The sequence below is a fragment of the Hirundo rustica genome, chromosome 6 (assembly GCF_015227805.2).
Source record: "Hirundo rustica isolate bHirRus1 chromosome 6, bHirRus1.pri.v3, whole genome shotgun sequence".
NCBI classification, from domain to species: domain Eukaryota; kingdom Metazoa; phylum Chordata; class Aves; order Passeriformes; family Hirundinidae; genus Hirundo; species Hirundo rustica.
The window spans coordinates 9805614-9825892 of NC_053455.1; the positions used below are offsets into that span (position 1 = coordinate 9805614).

Below are 20279 nucleotides of genomic sequence, written 5' to 3' on the forward strand. Positions count from 1 at the left end.
GGCGCGGGCGCCACGGCCGCGTGCCCGAGTTCCAGGAAGCGGCGCGGACAGGCGCGGACACAAGGGGCGGCCCCTCAGAGAGCCCACGGCCGCTGACCGCACCGCCCGCCCGAGGCTCTAACCCTGCTCGACCCCGCCGCTCCCGGCCGGCCCAGAGGGAGGGGAACGAGTGGCGTCCCGCCCACGCGACGAACGCCGCCCTGCCATTGGCTGTCCCGCCGGAGCTGTCGCTGAGGGGAGCTTTGATTGGTCTGCGGCGGGGAGGCTGCTCGCTGATTGGCTGCGCCGGCGGCGGGGGATTCGTGACGGAGTGGGGGCTCTGTGGCGGCGCCGCGCTCTGTCCGTCCGTGTGTCTGTGTGTCCGTCCGTGTGTCTGTGTGTCCGTCTGTCGCCCCTCGCTCCCCCCGGCCGGTGCCGGTCTGGCTGCACCGTGACTCGCTCCCGGTGTTTCGCTCTCCCCTGTGCCTCATCTGCGGAGCGGCTTCCTGTGAGCGGAGAGTGCGCAATGCTTTGGAGCCCTTCGGTCCAGGCTCGTCGTAGTCATGATTGATTTCAGTAAGTTTTGGTTTCTAAACCTTCTCAGAATGTTGCTTGAAACGGGATTTATTCTGTTATTAGCACCCATCGCAACCTCTCCCCCCACGTTGAAAAAGGGATTGTTCATAAAGTCGTGTATTCTCATCTATCTCCTGGGTGTCTGCTGCAATCCTCAAAAAAGTTTATCAGAATAATGCTAAGAACCTGACGGTACTCTTCTGGGCGGCCATGGTGCTAAACTGTTGTGTTTTGAACCAAAGTATTAAAATAGTTGTTTAATGTCGCTACAAGAAACAAACAGATTTTAACGATTTAATATCAAATTTGCTTCCAGCGAATAAATTTGACTGTGCAGTGCATGGATAATCCCGGGCCATCCCGAATTGCTCTTGTGTGGGACTTTTTTCTATTTGAAAATGAAAGCCTCGTGTGGAGACCGACGGGGCAGAAATACACGACTGTCACCTTGCTCGGGAACTGCAGTCCAGAGCAAAAGCTCTGTGCAGAATTAAACAGGCAATTAAAACAGGCAATTAAAGCTACCAGCAGTTCTTAACTGCAGGATTATTGGTTGAACTCTTTAATGGGATATATGTCAACAGCCAGCAGAGAAGACTTCAGCCAGAGGCTGGATTATAGAATAGTCAGGGTTGGATGGGAGCTCTGGAGATTGTCCAGCCCAACCAAGGCAGGGTCACCTAAAGCAGGTGACACAGGAATGACTCCAGGTGGGTTTGGAATGTCTCCAGAGAAGAAAACTCCATGAGCTGCTCCCTGAGCAGCTGTTCCAGTGCTCTGCCACCCTCTGTATAAGAGTTCTTCTTCGTCTTGAGGTGAAACTGAAGAGAGTTTGGCATGATCCCCTTGGCACCCACCTTTGAGAACTTGATATGCATCGATGAGGTCCCCCCTCTGTCTTCTCTGCAGACTCTCCTCATCATGCTCCAGACCCCTCATCAGCTTTGTGGCCTCTGCTGGGCCCTTTCCAGTAGCTCCTGGTCTTTCTTGTACTGGGGAGCCCAGAACTGAAACACAGCGCTCCAGACGTGGCCTCACTAGGGCTGAGTAGAGGGGAAGGATCACCTCCCTCAGCCTGCTGGCCACCCTCTTCCCATAATAAAAATAATATCAATACATAAAATACTACTACTACCACCACCACTAATAATAATCATCATCATCATCACCACCATCAGAATAATTGTTAATTCTCTAAGATAACTGATAAATATATTGTTAAAAATAGAAAAAAAAAAGTCCTGGAAACTGTTCTGACACTTATTTATGCCTGTTTTCTCTTGCCTTTGTGATAAAAGCCACTTTGATCACAGATAATTACGGGATGTGCTGCTCATTCCTGTGTTGTGTCAGGAGATGGATTGGGACCAGTTTGACTTGAACCCTAAAACAATTGCTGCCCTGAAAAAAGGTAATTTAATTTGCCAGTGTCTCATTAACATAATTGTGTGTTTGTGGGTATAAGCAGGCAGATGGACACTAACATTTTAGAACTGTAATTAAGTATTTCATAAAGGAGTTTTTCGAGTGAGTAGAAGTGTTGGGTTTTGCCCAAGCTTCAATGATAATTTTCCAAACAATTTTACAGCTCGTGTTGGTGCATTCAAAGTGAGCGGTGCCTGCCCACTGTACAAGAATGCAGCACAGATAAACCTCAAGTAAACGAGAATTAGAAATTGGGAAAACTTTGCTGTGTAAGACAGCCAAAAGTATTTTTAAAAAACTCTTCTTATTTCAGCTGACATAAAATCAGTGAGAGAGGTTTTAAACCTCTCTGGAGCAGACTTGCAGAGGTTGATGAAGCTCTCTAGTGCAGACATCCAGTGCCTGCTGAAAACAGTCTCTCACACGCTGAGGAGGAACAGCATGCTCACAGGTAATGCACTGAGTCTTCCATCTAAAACTCAGAGTAACTGTCACTGGGATTAAATATGGTTCTGGCTCCTCAATGACACAATAATGTGGGTTTAAAATGAGAATGGAAGTGTTTTAATTATGCTGTAGTGAATTATTTAACTATCCTAAGGACAGCTCCCCTGGGGGTAAATGGAAATGAATGGGTCTCATTTTTCAGGATGGAGCCTGCTTGAAACAGAACAAAATCTTTCTCCAGTCTGAAACACTTAAATACAGGAACCAAATATTTCCTTTTCCTTTTACACTCTCTTCCTCTCTCTCACTATTGTCCTTTTGGACTAAGACTAGTTGAAAAATTTATATCATATATTAAAAGCTCTATAAACTGCTTTGTCGTAAACATCTCATTCCAAAACAAGCAGGACCTAATAGCTCCTCCTGTACAAATTCTTAATGACAACTCTGTACTTAAAATCTGTTTTCTTGTGATTGAATATGTCTTCAAGCTTTGACCAGATGCCTGCTGTGCTGTTTTATACTCTGCTATAGCTTTCTATTTCCATAATTGCTGTGCTTGAACCTTTGCTGTCAAAATCCTCTCAGAGTGTAACTTTCCTCAGGGACACCTTAGAGGCAGAGAGAGAAAAAAAAGAGTTTCAGAGGAGGAAAGAGCTGAGTGTAAATTATCAGTCTTTGTACAGACATTCAGCAGTAGCTCTGATGGGGAGAGAGTAGGTATAAACTCTGTATACAGCATCTATTTTGTATCATTGAGTATTGGAAAAATAATAAATGAAACTACTTTTTTTTTTTTTTTTTAATAATTTAAAAAAACATTCCCAAACCCTGCAGCACTTCAACTCTACCAAGATAAAGATCATTTCACCTCCCAGCACCAGAAGCTGAGCCTGGGATGTTCAGTGCTAGACAACCTGTTGAAAGGTGGCATTCCTTTAGTGGGAATCACGGAGCTTGCTGGAGAAAGTTCTGCTGGGAAGACTCAGATTAGTTTACAGCTGTGCCTGTGTGTGCAGTATCCTTACAAGTATGGTGGATTAGAGTCTGGTAAGTGCTGAACTGTAAACATGCATTCATTTCCCACTTGGGGGAATATTCTGTCTTCAGGAACCTCATTAAAGCAGGTGCATGTGTTCAGTGCATGTGTAACTTCAGTAGGAAGCCAGTTAGTGAGTAATGTGTCTTTACAGAGAGAAAAGCTTGGTGTGCATGTCCTGCAGCACAACATAACTTAATTCAAAATTACTGCTGGCTGTTGTTTGCCTGCCTGCCACTCTGGGTTAAACTAAACACACTCTCAAGCAATGTAAGAAAAGTGTTGCTGTCATGAGAGCTCATTGACTCCTCAGGTAACCACCTCAGAACAACTCAGCAGATAATTTTCTACAAACATCTGGGTATATGGCACATATTCCCTAGCTGAGGATTTCAAATTTCAAAGGTTATTTGTTTTGATAACAATAACTGTATTGATTTACAGAGTAAAATCGATGGAAGTGTAATTAAAGAAAGGTAACATTCTTTTGTACCTGTGGTTTTCCTGGGTTTACCAAAGTATATGTGTTTATTCTTTGATTTGAGTATGGTTTTTTTACCCTTCTATCACATTAATCTAACTCCTAATTTTAATTTTTTTTTTTTTAATATTCTGTGCTGCTGTAGAAAGGGAGGAAACCTGTGTCACTTTTGAGAATTCTAGCAGTCTGCCTTAGGTGTGTTTTGCCCATGACCTCATTGTTCCTTCCACACAGCACTGGTTATATCTGGCAGCTCAGTGGCTCCTTGTGGGGAAACGTAATAATTTCTTGAACTATATCCACCCATGTAGAAAAATCATGGACTGTACAAGTGAAGATCTTGCTTAAAGGGCTGTGAGTAGCCTGTGGCTTCCATTACATGATGTCATTAATCAGAGCAGAAGCAATTATATTTTGTTCTGTTCTTTTGTGTGCTGCTGCTAACTGCTGCAAATACATTTTTATCCATGCTCCAGCACTTCTCCCTGTTTGTGCTGAAATCAAGGAGCAGAGGTACCGAAGAAGGTGCCCGACACCCTCTTGGCACTCTCGTGTTGAGCCTCCTGTGAGAAATCCAGCAATTAAAGCTTAGGTTAAATGTGAGTTTTATCCTTTAGGAAACTCGAGAACAGCAACACTTAGAAACTCTTGCAGAACTCTGCACTACCAGTGGAAGATTTTGCTGATTTGAAGTTATGATGCATTGGTTTTTCACTGTTTTTTATAAACTGTTTATAAACAGTCTTTTACTGTTTATAAACTTCCCTTCTCATCAGTGGTGATGTTGAAATACACTTCTTTAAACAGTTGCTTTATTGAATTTAGTGCTAGTCTTGCTTGTAATTCTCAGTGCAAGGAGGCTGGCAGCAAAGAAATCCTGAAAGTAAACAAGGCCTCCTTTGCCTCCAGGATATCTTTCTGCTGTTCTAGGAATGTCAGTTGTGTTCACTTGTGTGTTGGCTGGATTTATTTTATCTGCCCATATTCATAAGTAATACATGAATATAATGGGACAAATTAATATCCATATTAGAATTGTGAATTAGAAAGTAGTGTTTGCTACTTATTGTTGGTATCAAAGAGGTTTGGTGCATGACAGATTATGCTCATAGGAATCAAAATTTGTTCTTTTTGAGGTTGAGAGGTTTTAGCGGGTTTCATTCCTGTTTGGTTGATTTCTTGTTGGTATTTTTTTTGACAACAACCAGCATAACACTTTTATTGGCCTGAATAACAGATTTGAGGAAATTACTGATTTCTGTTTGGGTTTTGTTGGACCTGTGACTGTTTTCAGTGTCCTGAATGTTGCAATAACTCTGGATCAATACACAATTATTTAATCAATGGAGCATCAGTCTATCTAGAAATGCAAATCTGCATCTGGAAGAACCCCAGTGACTATGCAATCTGAAGAAATGGACATTCCATCCTTTTTAAGTAAGCCAAGGAGAGGACAACTGACATCCTGCTTAAGGCAGGTCTGGTTTTCAGAAAGATGATTTCAGAAAGATGATTTCTCTCTGGGAAATCAGAATTCATGGTAGAGAAATCCCCGTCTTTCAGCATTAAAGCAACATTGTGCAAAAAGCAGTCAGCTTAAAAAAGAATGCTTTACTTAGGAGCTGTTTTACTTAGGAACTGTTCTCTCAACACAAGTTAGCATGGGTTTTTTAGCATGAAATTCATAGTGCTGTGTTTTGGATTTGTGACCGAACCAGGCAGACTATGCAGTGTCACTCTGTTTGTGGTTTGGATAAACGGTGAGAGTTCTGATCCCCAAGGGCAGGTGATCAGGTGCGCCCCAGCTGTGCACAGTGAGTGTCAGCCAGTGGGGAGTACAAAACCCAGTTGTCCCAGCTGGTGCTGAAGAAAGGACCAGGTGACTGCAGGAAAGTCACAGGAGTGGGGATTTTGTTCATCACCGATGACATGGTTGCAAAATAACCAGACATGAATTTCCAGATCTGTTTGTGTAGCTTTTAAATGCAGAATGCCTGATATAATTTGTGTGCTGTTAAGAAAACCGTGTAATAGCGCTGTTGTAACCACAGGTGGTTTCCTTGGCTGCAGGAGCTGTCTACATTTGTACAGAAGATGTGTTCCCAAGCAAACGTTTGCAGCAGCTCATAGATCAGCAGCATAAGCTGCGTGCAGATGTTCCAGCTGAAATCATACAGAAGATCAGATTTGGAAACAGTATTTTTGTTGAGCAGGCAGCAGACCTGGTAAGTAGTAGCACAAAGAATGTTTCCAAGACTCTTGATCAATATGGACTTGAGGCAGTGTTTTACTGTTCAGGGGTCATTAGTGGAAGAGCAGCAGTGTCTGTAACTGGTTTGGAGCATTTAATGATGGTCTTGTGTCCTGAGTGTTTCAGTGAGAACCATTCCTTCCCCAGGTAGGCTCACTAAGTTGGAGCTTTTCAGCCTGGAGAAGAAAAGGTTGTATGGGGACCTCAGAGGAACCTCCCAGTGTCTGAAGGGGCTGCAGGGAAGCTGGAGAGGGACTCCCTGTCAGGAAATGTAGATAGGGCAAGGGTACAAATTGAAAGAGGGGAAAATTAGATATTAGGAAGAAATTCTTTACAGGGAGGGTGCTCAGATTCTGGAGCAGGTTGCCCAGAGAAGCTCTGGATGCTCCATCCTAGGCCAGGCTGGATGTGGCTCTGAGCAACCTACTCTGGTGGGAGGTGTCCCTGCCCATGGCAGGGGATTGGGACTGGATGATTTTTAAGGTCCATTCCAACCCCTTAACATTGTATTACTCTGTGAAAACAGGAACAGTTTAGGAGTGTAGGTACCCTTGAGATTTTAAAGTATCAGTATCAGAGCTGCAGGTAAATGCAGGTCGCAATTGTGTCTCTCCAGTTCTTTCCTCAGTAAAACCACCAGATGTGGTTACTGGTGAGACTTAGAGATCCACCAGCTGCCTGCACGATTTGAAACTCCTTGAGCTGGTGCTGCAGGGGTGACTGCTGTAGTTCAGTCTGTTGATGTCCCAGCAGGGTTCTTTGCCCTGTGTCACTGTCACTGTGTGTGTGGCAGGACACCTTCCAGCAGTGCATCACGAGGCTGTCCCTGCTGCTGGCTCGGGGCATGGTGCGGCTCGTGGTCATCGACTCCATGGCCGCGCTGTTCCGCTGCGAGTTTGGCCCTGCCCAGTCTGCCCTGAAGGCTCGCTATCTGCAGACCTTTGGGGCACAGCTGCACAGCTTGAGCACCAGGTTCAGGACCCCCATCATGTGCATTAACCAGGTATGACACCAAATTGCTTCTTATTCTCTAGGGACTGTTTAATAAATGGCTGGAGGGTGATGGAGCAATCTGTGTAAATGCAGATTTCGTGGTTGTTGTATTTACCACTGTCAGCTGACTATTAATGACCGATGGAAACTGAAGCTTCCTTAAACTGATGTACTTTAGTGAAGGTTAACTACTCAAAGTTTATTATTTAAGCTTTTATAGGCTGTTAATGTTCTCAAAAGCTGTCCACTAAAGCTAACAGAAATAGGTATGCATAGCAACTGCACAGAGCGTCAAAGCAAAATAACAGAGTTCTTTCTTATCACTGCCATCAAATGCCATTGTCAGCAGGATGGCTCTGGGAGTTCTGCAGGCACAGTTATATTCCAGGATACAGTGAAGCACCAGGGACTTTGCTGCATTTCTGTGGAACTCAGCATTTTGTGTAACTGCTGAGGTTACTGAAGCACTAAAGTGCATGCACTGACTTGAGCTGGACAAAGCAAGGCCACAGTGATACTGGTCACAAAGAGTATTCTTTTGAGAAAACAAGGCAAGACCCTACTCTTAGCCCACTCACAAACTGAAGGAGCATCTGAATGCCAGAGGTGAAACATTCACACTCCAAATGTGGCCTTGGGAAGGGGCAAGTCCACGTGCAGACAGGCCACTGAGAGGTAGTGAAATCAGTGAGAACAGGACACTTTTGGGATATCTGGGTTTTGTACTTTTTATCTCCAGCTACAGCACTGGAACAGTTTTGTGAATGTAGGGGGTTTGTTTGTAGTTTGGAGGGGTTTTTTTAACAAATAAAGCAAAGTTTAACTAATGTAAGCTGTAGCTTGCTAAGTAGTTCTGACACTGTAAACCCAGCTTGTAATTCTCAAATCCATTTAAGTTTGCCTTGAAAGAATAAGTGTTTTCTAACTTGGTTTGATATATGCTCTGATAACTTGGATTTTCTTGCCTTGGTTCCTTTCCCTGCCCTCCTGCTTGCTAAATACAAACCCAGAACCCCAGGTCAGCTGCCAACCTTGTTTTTGTGCTTCAGGTGACCGATGCAGTGAGCGAGTCGGAAGCTGCTCAGTGCAGTTGCAGGTGAGTGATCCCACAGAGTGACAGTGACAAACACAGCAGCACTGAGCCACTCTGTTCTTTGTCACTCCAGGGAAAGCTGCAAGGTCATGTGAGGAGCAGTGGGGCATTTACCCAGCGATGCTGGATTTGCTGGAGATCAGCACTAACTCATGCTGTGAAGGGAAAGAAACATCACACTTACATCGTAATCCCTAATCACAAATTAGCAGGAAAAATTCCCTGGAGTTAATGGCTTGAGGACCTGCTTACACAAGAGTATTTCTGCATCTTGTTTTGTCTCTGATATAACTGAGTGCACCTTCAGTCTGCTTAAAAAATACAGCAACCAAACTCTAGCAGCTGGCTTTGTTAGTGAACTAAGAAAAAAACCAAAATAGTAACTTCTGACACCAAGATACTTACAGGATTCGAATGTACGTATTTGTTGTTTGAATCCTGACTATAACCTTGAGTTACTGCATAAGCTGGGTGCTACAGAAATGGGTGTTTGTGAGAAGTTCACTGCATCCTTCAGATTTTGAAACTGACACAGAACAAGGACAACGTTCAATTGTTATTTTTTCCCAGTTATCTTGTAGTTCTTTTACTGGAGAAATTACACTTTTTCCTGTGGAAAAAGAAATTGTTTTAAACATTGGGTTGGAAGTCATACATACACAGTGTTCTGTTTACCCAACATTTCTAAATATACCTGCAAATGGAATCCTAGGCCAACAGTTACACCCTTCAAATATTAGAAGTTCAACCATTTTTCTCTTGTGGTTTTCCTGTTGCAAGAGAGGCCTGTGCAGAGGGAGGCAGGCATTCCCCCTGGCTGTAGTTAAAAGAATGACACTATTCTATACAGAAGCACTTCTCCTCCAGCTGTTTCCTTGCCACAGGGAGAAACTAAGTTTTGTGAGTAAACCCAGTCACCTCTGTCTTCAAAGACCTATAGTGTTCAATATATGATAGAGAAACAGTAAGTGATGTCTTCTAGAGCAGTTTTGTTACACCAGAAGGTATTTCAAATGAAATCCATGCATGCAGAGATGTGTAATGCTTCCTTTCTAGGGTAGAGGGTAGCAGAGTCACTCCAGCCTTGGGAATAACCTGGTCCAATCAGCTGCTGATGAGACTGATGGTCAGCCGGGTATCAGCGCCCGGACACTCCCCTGGAGCGGCATCACACTGCGCTGCAAGCATGAGGACTTTAAGTGTCATTTTTGCTCCTCATCTCCCTCCATCCTTTTGCTACTATACAGTACAGTTGGAAGGTGTAAAAGGAATAAAATAACTCTTTTACATAGGAAAGTGTCTTGCTCCACAAATGTACCAGGAAGAATTTGCTTCAGGAAGGATTACCAGTGAAATGCCATTCTTCCTAGAGAGAAATTGATGGTGAAGTACAGGAACAATGCTATGGGTACATTTAGCCTTGTCTACTTTGTGAAAAATGATCTTTTCACACTTGGATAGTCAACTTGTGAGATGAGTATCCTGAAGGTTTTGAAGGAGAGGGAAGCTGTGGGCAGGTGGAGGCTGCACAGTGGACTGAGATGTAGCAATCCCTGTGATAGGGGAGACCTGATGTCTTATTTTAATAGCATGCTCATCTAGAAACAGCATTTACTGTAGTTTTGTATCCTCTCTGTTTCCAGTCCCAATAGGACTTGAAATTCAACCAGTTGATGTTGCCTGCTGGTGGTTCTGGGTCACATGCTGCCAATTAAGGATAGCCATTCTTTTTCACAAAGCAGCTGTTCTATTTTAAAACCATTTGTTATTAAGATTTTAAAGAAAATAATCCCATAAAGGCACTTGATTCATCTTACTGTAAGAATTAAATTGCACTGCCTTTGTACTAGATGAGTATATCTGCCTTCATAGCACTCTTAATTTTTTTTTCTAATGGTTCATTTCCACTCTTCCTGCTTTCCAGTCCCTTCCCTTCATAGCAAAAGCCTCTTTAGCCTCTTTCATTTGCAGGACAGCAAACCCCATCCCCCACCCCCTTGTTCTCTTTGCCCATTGGTGAAGCTGTGTAGCCTCAGGGCAAGGTCTCTGCCTTCTTCCTGATGCTCTGCCCTGCCGTGTGTTTTGCTGGATCAGCATTCTTCTTGGGCTTCTGAATTGCTGCCTCTCATGTCCTGTTGTCCCTGCTGCTGGGCTCTCAGCTCAGCTCTGATCCTGAAGGGCACCTTCAGCTCTTTTCATCCATTCAGATGCTATTGCTCTCAGTTGATTTTTGTTGTTAAGAGCTTCACGTGGGTTTTCTTCCTGTCTTTGTGCTACTTGTCACGTTTTCCTGCTGTCCTCCGATCACTGCCCATGACATCCACTCTTCCTCTGGCTGAATGTTTCCATTGCTCTGTTCCATGTGAAAGCAAGCGCAGTGAAGTGACAGTGTCCAAAGGCAGCTGGTGCCTGCTCCCATCACTTGTATCACACACTCATCAAGCTCTCACCTTCCCCCTCCTGCTGCTAGCCCAGACAAGAACTCCACGTGTTTCTGTGGAGAGACATTGCTCGGGTCTGTCTTTTGGCCCAGGAACCCCGTGTTTGTGGAACAGCTTCCTCCTCTGCCTTTCCCCAGTCACACTCCTTCAGGACATTCATCCATCTTTTCATATGGAAGCATGCAGCTGGGTAGCTGAAAGGGAGACTTTTGTCTGGCTGTAAACTGCCTCAGCTGCAACTATGGCAGAAGATTTCTCAAGGGACAACTGAGCATGACTCGAGGAAAAGAGACCACGTGTGACTGCCTCGAGAAGTTCCAGAGGAGAACAGGCACAGCTTGAAGCTGAAGGAAGGAGACTCTAAGCAAGCAGAAAGGATGAGCTGCTTTCAGTGCCTTCTGCAAACCCCTTCAGATGTCTCAGGGGCCCTTGCGCAAATAGCATAAGTTGTGTCTAAATAATTTTTCTAAAATGTCTTAATTCTCTGTATTTGGAAATGACTGCACAGCATTTTTTAAATAAAATTCAACCATGAAGCTTAGAAACCTTTGTGATCTCTAAGAAACCGTTAGAATGCCACAGCTGAGAGGCAGGGACACCTCCTCCTTCAAACCCTTACCTTCCATCCCTCCTTCCGAAGACCTTCAATAAGATCAACTGATGCAGCACAGGTAACACTCCAGTTTTCTATTCCTGCCCTGTGTGTCTGGGCTGGAACTGCAGTCAAGATAATGTTCATCCAACTGTGCTGACTGGGAAGAGCAGCCACAGAGAGATGTAGCTGATTAATGGGAGTCACCAAACCTTACCTGGATATTCATTTACAGAAGAGCCTCAGCAAATCCTGGGCTCCAGCCCCAGGAGTTTGCCTCGCTGTGAGCCATGTCCAGAACACTGTGAAACCTCTGAAAGTTCAGTCTGTAACATTTTGATCACTATTTTTTGTAACTTGACTGCTTGCAGGAACGGCGCCAAAGTGTTAGAAGTCACAGATGGGTCTGTCATCCAAGTTCCAGTTTGTCTGGTAAAAAACACTTTTATCAACAAAGAGAAGTAGTAACATTGTACCTGCTTTAGTGTTCTGTCATTACCTTCTTGGTTTGTTGGTTATTTCTCTCCAGCTGAGTCAGGGTACATTACAGTTTGTCTCCTGACTCATGAGCACACACAAACTCTGAAATCTCAACTCCAGCTGAGCCCCTCTGAGGCTCCCAGCCAACACTCAGCCACTCCAGTTCCTGCCCTGTCCCTCAGTCCCACCCCCAGGCACAGCCCAGGATGTCCATCTGACCCAAGTGCAGCTTTGGGGCTGCAAACCCTTAGGAACCCGACACAGCAGTTGTCTATTTGGAAATGTGCTAAAGTTTTAATAAATGCAATTTAAGAACCTTCCCTTTATAGAGCTTTATTCATCTTTGGGTTTCACAACTGAGATTTGTATTCTATACAAGAAACAGAAAATGTAGTTTTTACAAAGATGTACAGTCTAGAATGTATTAAGTCTTTGTCCTGCAAGACTACTTAAATATTCTTCTACACTTTGAAAAGAAATGTTAAATGACACTTGAGAAACTATGGTTCCCTAAGTATTTCTCATTTACAAGCAGTTGTAACCAAGGAAGTGTTGCAACTTCACTGTGAGCACAAGCACCCTCGCAACTTGGGCCCTTGGACCTCTACCAGACGCCCCACACTCTGTCTGGCTCCTTGCTTTGTTGTTTCAGGTTTTTTAACAACTGACCTGAACACTACCTGTGCCAGTGTACTGGCACAATTGTGAATGGTTTTAGGGGAAAAAAATAATCCAATGTAGATATCTGAGATAATCATCAATTCCAAGTGTTTACACAAACACAATCCCGTGTACTTCTGTAAATGGATGACAATGAAACTAAACTTCTCAGCATCGCATCTGTTAACATTTATTCTCTCAGTACAGACTAACATGACTAAACAGGCCACTCTCTTAGCCTTCAGACACAACATGTGACCTACATAACAAAAACCAAAGTCACTTAAACTCATCTACTGTAAACACTATCAATGCAGCACTGCACACGCCTTTTACTAGATATTTACAACAGAACCACACCATTTTCAAAATCTCTGGATTCAAATCATACAACTTAAGTACAAATAGTTCTCAAGCTCAAAACCATTTCAGTTTACTACTATTCAGGAGTGCTTGGGGGATGAAGGTTTACTGTAACAAAAAGTACAAACTGTAGATAACTGACTCTTTGTATTGTGTAAGTGCAGACACACAACAGCAATGCATCAGTTACTCCTCCAGAAGAGGAGCAAATAATGAAACAATTACATTTTACAAGACTTCTAGTAAGATCTAAACTCAAAATATTGCCAAGAGCCAGAGACAGAAGGGCAACAGGCACCTTTCTATGAGTAACAATTCCATGTACAATTCATCCCACATCCTGCTCTACACCCAGGCTCACCACTGTTTGCAGGAGAGTCTGAGGCCTAATGTGGAGTCCTTGTTATGTTTTTATTCAAGTTCACCCTTAAAATTTTTGTCAAGGACAAAAATGCCAGATTAAAAACACAACTGCACTACCAAGGCTGCAGTTTTCCTGACGCTGTCTGTCAATTTTGAATGTACTTTCCAGTTTTCTGTTTCATCAGAGCTGTTGATTTAGTTTGGTGCTGAAGACATCCCAGAATTACACAATTGGATGTTCTGGATATATTCTTTATGCAGAGTCTTAGTTATAAACTGGAACCTTACAAAAGGAAATGCAGAAAGAAAATCTTGTGTAGAAGTGAACTGAGAAGCCCATCTGAAATATAAATGTACATGAACCATGTCCTCATGTAACTCATCCATGATTTAAACACAGGGAATGTTGACTTTAATTTGGTTTTTGTTTTTCAAAAGTTCTCAAACTGCTAACAGCTCACTGGCTCCTAACAGTAAGGACTTGGCTAATATTCTCAGGGATTTATAGATTAAAGAAGTCTTGAAATTTGTTTCTTCTCAGAAAAAAAAAATTAAACCTTTTAAATATAAGAGTTGTTTAATACACATTAGCTCAACAACTTAACCTTCCATCACACTTTAAAATACTATATAAAGAACTAAAACATTTAAAAGCACAGTATTAGTAATGCCACCACGAGCAAGATCTTGACCAGGGAAGTTCCCTCACTATCACCATACCACAGTCTTGCACTTTGAAACTCACTGTACACTGTAATTTGGCATGGTTACATAATTTATTGCCTATTTACACTGGGTTGGGGGTTTGAGAGGCTGCAAAAAATCATTTTGCTTCAAAGCTGAAAGACGGACGTGGGAATCATGTCCTTCAGTTTAAGTAATTCCTTACTATCAAAAGAGTTTTGTGTCTGAATAATTCTGTGGGGTTTTTTTGGAAGTCAGATTTGAAGTGGGGTGGGGGCTGGACGTGGGCACCCCTGGCCTGGCAGCCTGACACGGTTCTTTTAGCAAAGCCAGCTCAGTCTGCCTTCGTGCAGAGAGCCCAGTTCACCTTGAGGGCACAGAACACACTTTAGGAGGAAAAAAGAAGTATATATATTACATTTTTTTTAATATAAAAAGCTCTTAATAAAAAGATTAAAACTCAAGAGTCAACATTATATGAGTATCTACTGTTAAGATAACCGAGCAACAACCTGTTCCTGCTCGAGTTCATTAATGAATTGCACTATGTGCTAAAACCTCTACATAATTATTAGCAGCATTGTCTCTCACCATTCCTACACTGTCTCTAAAGCAGGTGCACCACACACAGGCTCCTTTGCAGAGATGCTCAGAGGGTGCTCCTGGTAAACATCGTTAAGTGCATTACACAGACAACTTCTGCATCAGTTACTGTAACCAACTTAAAACCAGGTGCAAACCCAGTCAAAAACTCCTACTAAGTATTAACTCTAGTGACTTTTCACAGCCTGTTCAAATACTAACACTTGCATATGTTCCTATATTTTTACCTCCTTCAGTTGGTGCTGACCTTGAATGAAATTTTCCAGCTTTTCCCAAAGTTAACTTTGTTCAACATTTTCCAACTCACAACTATGACCACAAATACATTTATACACACACTGCTTGCCTTTTTTTTTTTACTTTCTCATCCAACTTCACACGAACAGGAATTTTTACAAAAGATGAACAAAATTACAAGCTTTACAGAAAAGCAAAATGAAATCCTAACGTCTATGAAATCCTTAGAACGTACATACTTCGTTCCAGCCGCAGTCCTGTATACAGACAGCATCTATACGTTAACCTAAGTGGATTTAACACGGCTACGTGGTCACACAGGTCACTTGCCACTTAGGGCCATCGAGCGCTCCCACGAGGGCCCCCAGCACTGAGCGGTCCTTGCAGAGCAGCCTCCCCGCAGTGCGACATCCCGGCGTGCAGCGCCCGCTTCTGCTGCCACCAGCTGGTGTGGAGAAAGGTGGGGTTTGGGATCAGCGTAACGCAACGTTGGGCACTTTCAGCAAACAGAGAATGGGATTGTGAATTCCAGTGGACAAGCGAGAAAGTCAACCTGAGACTCGATGTTGCCCTGAGAGCAGCAGCAGCTGCTCTGGGACAGTTGCAGTCCAAAACTTGAGTATTCTTCAGTCACAACAAATTAAAGGGTTTTTTTCCATTTCTCTTGACGTACACAAACCATCCTATGTCCGTTGATTACTGTGCCCTAAGACTTACGCTATCAAAAGTTGCTATTCATTCTATCACAGGTCACAGGTGTTGCAATTCATTCTATCGAAAGGTAACTCACCTCCAGCCATCACTTCTGGAAGATTTAATAGCTCAGTCTAGTGGTTAGGTCAGTCTAAGTGCTGTTTTGCTAGCCAAGGCTTCTACCGTTACAAGAATCAGTGCTGCAAAGGCAAACCCCACTACTACAGAATGCTCGACTGGAATTTCTACAGTAATGCACGTAAATTTATCCACTTCTCATTCCAGCACTGTGTGTATTTACTGTCACACATTTAATTTTGCTTGCATTTTCCAACACGGTTGCATTTTGGTATGCTTCGAATGTGTTTGTATTTTTGCTTTTTTTTTTTTGGCTGCTGTAACAGACAGATCTATTAAAGAACTCTATGTAAGTAGCATGAATGGAAGCAGTGCAACGAGCAATATGTATCTATAGTTTTCCCTTAGAAGAAAACACACACTAACGCTGTGTTTAAAATTGTCCCTATTTAAAAAGTAAAAACAGCAGTCCATTGGAAAAAAAACCAACAGCATCAACAAACTAGGTGTTCCTATACACAAGGATGAGGAACCAAAGCTTTGAAGGTCTCAGTGCTTCTTTATTCACACAGGAATATTAGCTAGCTTCTGTCCCAAATCTCAATGCGCCAGATCAGAATGACTGACACTCAGAGCTCGCGAGTCTGTCAGACAATTATTTCGTTCCTGTGTGAAGGGGAAAAAAACAAAGAAATTAAGCAGATGTCCAGATAGTTCCAGCAAACAGACAAAAGTACTAGTTTTAACCAACGGGAACAAACATAAACTCCTGAGAACCATTTGTGCTGGAGAGGGGGATGCTTTCCAGAACCCAATAAACATCTTTTTCCCCAATTTTTACCTAGCAACACTGTAAAGTTCACACATCCTTACAGTCCAACCCAAGCCTTCCCAGAAATGCAAGAGCCTGTTTATGGGAATTGCCATGGGTGCCGACAGAGGAGGAATTACAAAAGCCCACAAGAAGAAAGAACTGATTTTGCTATTGTGTTGTACACACCAACAAAAAGCCCCTCCTCTGGAGGTCACACCAGTTAAACACACACAGAGGATCCATCCAGTCAGGGGCACCTCAGACACGGCTCTCTGACACCCTTGGCACTACTGCTGCAGAGAATTGTGCTTTACTCTGGATTTGTTTTGGCTGAGCCTCACCCTGAGCTAAGTTTTGCTCCCACTTCCAACCACAGGGAACTCTGCAGCACATTTGTTAGGCACCATACAGTTACAACACCTTTACACCACTGGGGAGAACAAGAGCCACAGTTGGGGCTTTCCTGCTACTTTAGGAGACACGGTGATGAAGATCCTCACCTACATTTTGTTAGTAGAGAAGCAATTTTATCTTCCTAAAATTAGTGGCAGTTACTGTGTTAGTAAAACACACAGCAGTGTTTAGAAGAACATTGCTCACTCATTTGACAATTTAAACAGTGATTTGTTAGGTAAAAACAAGCAATGAGGAGTAGCACTTGGGCACACCATGAACAGTTAAGCAAAATAAGGTTTTATATTAGCAGAAGCACAACACGGATCAGACAAACTTTTGAGACTGCTCCTGTGCCACCTCAGAAACGTACAGTAATTACAATGACAGGCTCTTTGCAAGAAAGGGGCTGAAGTAAAAAAAATATTGAAAATATTGGCCTTTAACAGCTCTTGCATTTTTAAGTTGTTTTTACAAGAATGTTCATATTCCGTAAGTTTTATATCCACTGTAATAGAAGCCCCAAGCCAGAGACTGCTTGGTATCATAAAAGCCAATGCTCTTTCCTGGCTGGACTTGAACCCTTTCTTAAAATTAACCATAATTCACAAAAGTGTCAGAGAATGATGCCTTAAGCACAGCCTTCTAACACCTTACTGAAGTAGGATCTTACAATCACTGTGAGGTTGTTGGTTTATTATTTTTACCACACTCTTTTTATCCCAAACCCTACTAACAGTACTTATTTTTGTAAGAGTATTGTAGGGCTTCTTACTTGAAAATGATCTTCAGTAGCCTTGCCACCCATGTTAAGAACATTCAGAGAACTGGCACGCTTCATGCTGCAACCAGGACAGTGAACATGCAAGGATAAACTGATCAGAATGGCTGAAAACTACAGCTCTAAAAACACAAGTACAACAACAAGCAATGCACAGCGAAGGGAGTGGGAACAGTGCCCCAAAACTGATCTGAGGGACAGCCTTTAAGGCAACAACTACAGAAGTTCAAATATGTTCGTGCTCACTTCTAATTACAAATAAACCCCCCAAAATTACAAGCTCCTTGGAGCTCAAACATTTCAGGCAACTGATTTAACTCAAAATCTCAATTTTTAAAGGGCATCAAATTAATTACACCAAGTTTTAATTCATTATCAGGTTCAATTTTGTGTGGCTTCTTACAAAAGCATCAAAACATTCAAACAGTTTAGGAAAAAACAATCTGAAACACCAATTTGTTGTGTAGGCAGTATTTACCTTGAAAAAGCTACAACAAAAGTTAGCTTGGTACTTTCTGCCTCATTTAGTAAAGTCTTCAGAATAAATTTTTAAAGCATTTTAAAATGTTTTATTCTAAGTATTTCAAAATGAAAGGAACTAAGATGGTTGCTGCTGTTAGCTTTGGTTGTGCTTTTGGCTTTACAACACTCCAAGCAGCGGTAACAAGCACCCTGGAATATGGTATGGAAAGCAATGGAAAAGGGGAAAAAATTCATCACCTACCCAGGAGCTACCGACAATCAAAATATCACTGCATTAACTGCAATATCTGCTGCTGTTTGAAATGAGGATAATAGTTTACCTACATTTCTCAAATATACACAAAATTTAACGAAAAGTATTTTGAAGTGTGCATCATGAAATTCAAGATCAGCCCTAAGATTCCTGTCACGGAATGGCTGATATCTTTTACACTAGTGCCTGTCCATGACTCAGGATGTTCTGCACTTGCTCTGATTTTTCACAAGCTCTTTAACTATTTCAGAATTAATGAAGGCTTTGAATACATTATTTGATGAACTGGTCACAAGACAACGAGCCCTAACCCTGCAGAGCTACCTGCAGCTTGGGCCAACTGGCTAAAGCAAACTTTCCAATGCCTTCCAGTAACATGGAAAGGTTTATCCACACAGACAATATTAGATATTACCCAGATTTTTCTTTCTACTGAAGCAACACTGCTAATAGTCAAAGCACAAGTTTTAAATGCTTTGGTAAAGCAAAAGCTTAGCAGGACAATGAACCAAAACACGGGGCAACAGCTGCCACATAACACAGCCTGGCTAGTTCTCCCCAGCACTAAATCTGGGTGTTTCCAAAGCCAAGCTAGAAGCACGTAATTTAAAATATTTGACATAAGTGTTAGCAACAACAAAGCAAGGACTCATGCATGGTGTACACCTCTCATTTATTCAAGGAAACAGGTACAAAAGGGGTTATATATGGAAGTCAAAGGAAGTTAATCTGTAAAACAAACAAAATGTTACAGAAAACTCTCCAAAGGAGCATAAAGGTTTATGGAAAACATTCCAGGGAAACAAAAAATCCACCAGTAAAAGTTCCCATGCGTATTTTAGGTTTTTGCTAAAGTGCCAATTAAAAAAAAAAAATCATACCTGAGATACTACTTTGTTTGTGGGTGCGTCTTTTATTTGTTTGGGTTTGTTTAAATCAACATTTTTAAGAACTTCAGTCTGGCAAATGCAATTTTAGTTCCCTCCATGTTATAAATATGACTCCACAAAGAACACACAGGTATTTTTTCAGTGCATAAATAATAGCAGTAATGAAAGCCTGGTTTTTAGATTAAAAATCTTAACTGTTTTGCTGTATGATCATTAATTTTGAAGTGAAAAAATAAAGAACACAAATTAATCAAACTTCAATCATTACAGAACTGAATTCTGAAATATGATAAAGAACTGATACCTTGCTTCAGGTATTGCATGTTTCAAAGACCACTTTTAAGATACTTGTTATTTGTCAAAAAGGCATTTGCAGGATTGTAAAGAAACAATTTCCCTGATGAGTTTTCCATTTTATTCTCTTCAACCTTCTGTATCAAGAAACACACGGACACTAAGTCCTTCCCTCATCCTGTGAGTGTATTGTTATTCAAGTATTTCTCCCTCAGTGCTCACACCAGCACTGTCAGTTCCTATTCAGAGAAGCAGAGTATAAACAAGAGGTGTAAATCAAGTTCAAAGTAACACCTTCCTAGAGGCACAGGCAGGGAATGAACTGTTAAGGAGGGAGGCACAGAAATGTTCTACCTATTGTGGCTGCATTCACAGCAAGGAAGATTTATACATGTGCTATGTCTGTATTGAAATATTCAGCTATCATACACACTAAAACCCAAAGGTCTGCATGGTGACCTGAATATGCTTTTTGTAACACTCAGAGGAAACCAAAGTTTCTTCATAAAATGAAATCAAAATGATTTCTTGGCACATCAATACCTAAGCTATGCTTTATGACCTACAAAGCTGGTGTTTAATACCAGAAATCTCTGCATTTGTTATTAAAACCAGCTAATATAAATCAGGATTTTAAAACTCTATTTTTTACAAGAACAGAAATTATAGTATTTATTGTCCTATACACTGAAAGTGCCTATCTACATAAAAGCCTGCCAATGCAATACACTTATTTCAAGTTTTAAGAATAAATTATTCCTTGAGAACTACGGTGCCATCTAAAAACAAGATGACTTTGTCAGAAAGGGAAAGCAAACAAGATTCTGCTTTGCTTTCAATTTTGTTTCACATTAGCGCCTTCATCTGAGGAAATCTTATCTTGTGCTACAGAC

General features: G+C 42.0%; 2 protein-coding genes across 10 annotated transcripts in view; one reads left to right on the plus strand and one right to left on the minus strand.

Annotated features, from left to right (window-relative positions):
- The first annotated feature begins 151 nt into the window (after nucleotides 1–151).
- XRCC3 (X-ray repair cross complementing 3) lies at nucleotides 152–12112 on the plus strand. Of its 3 annotated transcripts, XM_040067707.1 has the most exons (9): nucleotides 152–555; nucleotides 872–1265; nucleotides 1854–1966; nucleotides 2294–2431; nucleotides 3265–3477; nucleotides 6018–6172; nucleotides 6992–7201; nucleotides 8202–8287; nucleotides 9341–12112. In XM_040067707.1, the coding sequence occupies exons 3-9, from the start codon at nucleotides 1912–1914 to the stop codon at nucleotides 9561–9563; spliced, it is 1080 nt and encodes a 359-aa protein (XP_039923641.1). In that variant the 5' UTR covers nucleotides 152–555; nucleotides 872–1265; nucleotides 1854–1911; the 3' UTR covers nucleotides 9564–12112. The 3 variants fall into 3 exon arrangements, with proteins under 3 accessions (XP_039923641.1, XP_039923640.1, XP_039923642.1); XM_040067706.2 differs by lacking the exon at nucleotides 872–1265; XM_040067708.2 differs by lacking the exon at nucleotides 872–1265 and having other exon boundaries at nucleotides 154–555; nucleotides 8241–8287.
- A 5-nt stretch (nucleotides 12113–12117) lies between these two features.
- KLC1 (kinesin light chain 1) overlaps nucleotides 12118–20279 on the minus strand; it is a 46695-nt gene continuing 38533 nt past the window's right edge. For 5 of the 7 annotated variants that reach the window (XM_040067691.2, XM_040067697.2, XM_040067693.2 and 2 more), the window contains exons 15-16: nucleotides 17461–17527; nucleotides 12118–16144 (exon numbers count right to left, since the gene is read on the minus strand). In XM_040067691.2, coding sequence (XP_039923625.1) covers nucleotides 16079–16144; nucleotides 17461–17527 — 133 coding nt within the window. In that variant the 3' untranslated portion in view covers nucleotides 12118–16078. The remainder of the gene's footprint in view (nucleotides 16145–17460; nucleotides 17528–20279) is intronic. The other 2 variants (XM_040067699.2, XM_040067698.2) reach the window with 1 other exon arrangement.

Bases quoted from the DNA above. Each gene is read 5' to 3' on its own strand.
- XRCC3 (XM_040067707.1), top strand. From the start codon at position 1,912: ATGGATTGGGACCAGTTTGACTTGAACCCTAAAACAATTGCTGCCCTG. The intron at 3,478-6,017 runs GTAAGTGCTGAA...CCTTGGCTGCAG, and splicing joins GTATGGTGGATTAGAGTCTG to GAGCTGTCTACATTTGTACA. The intron at 6,173-6,991 runs GTAAGTAGTAGC...TGTGTGTGGCAG, and splicing joins TTGAGCAGGCAGCAGACCTG to GACACCTTCCAGCAGTGCAT.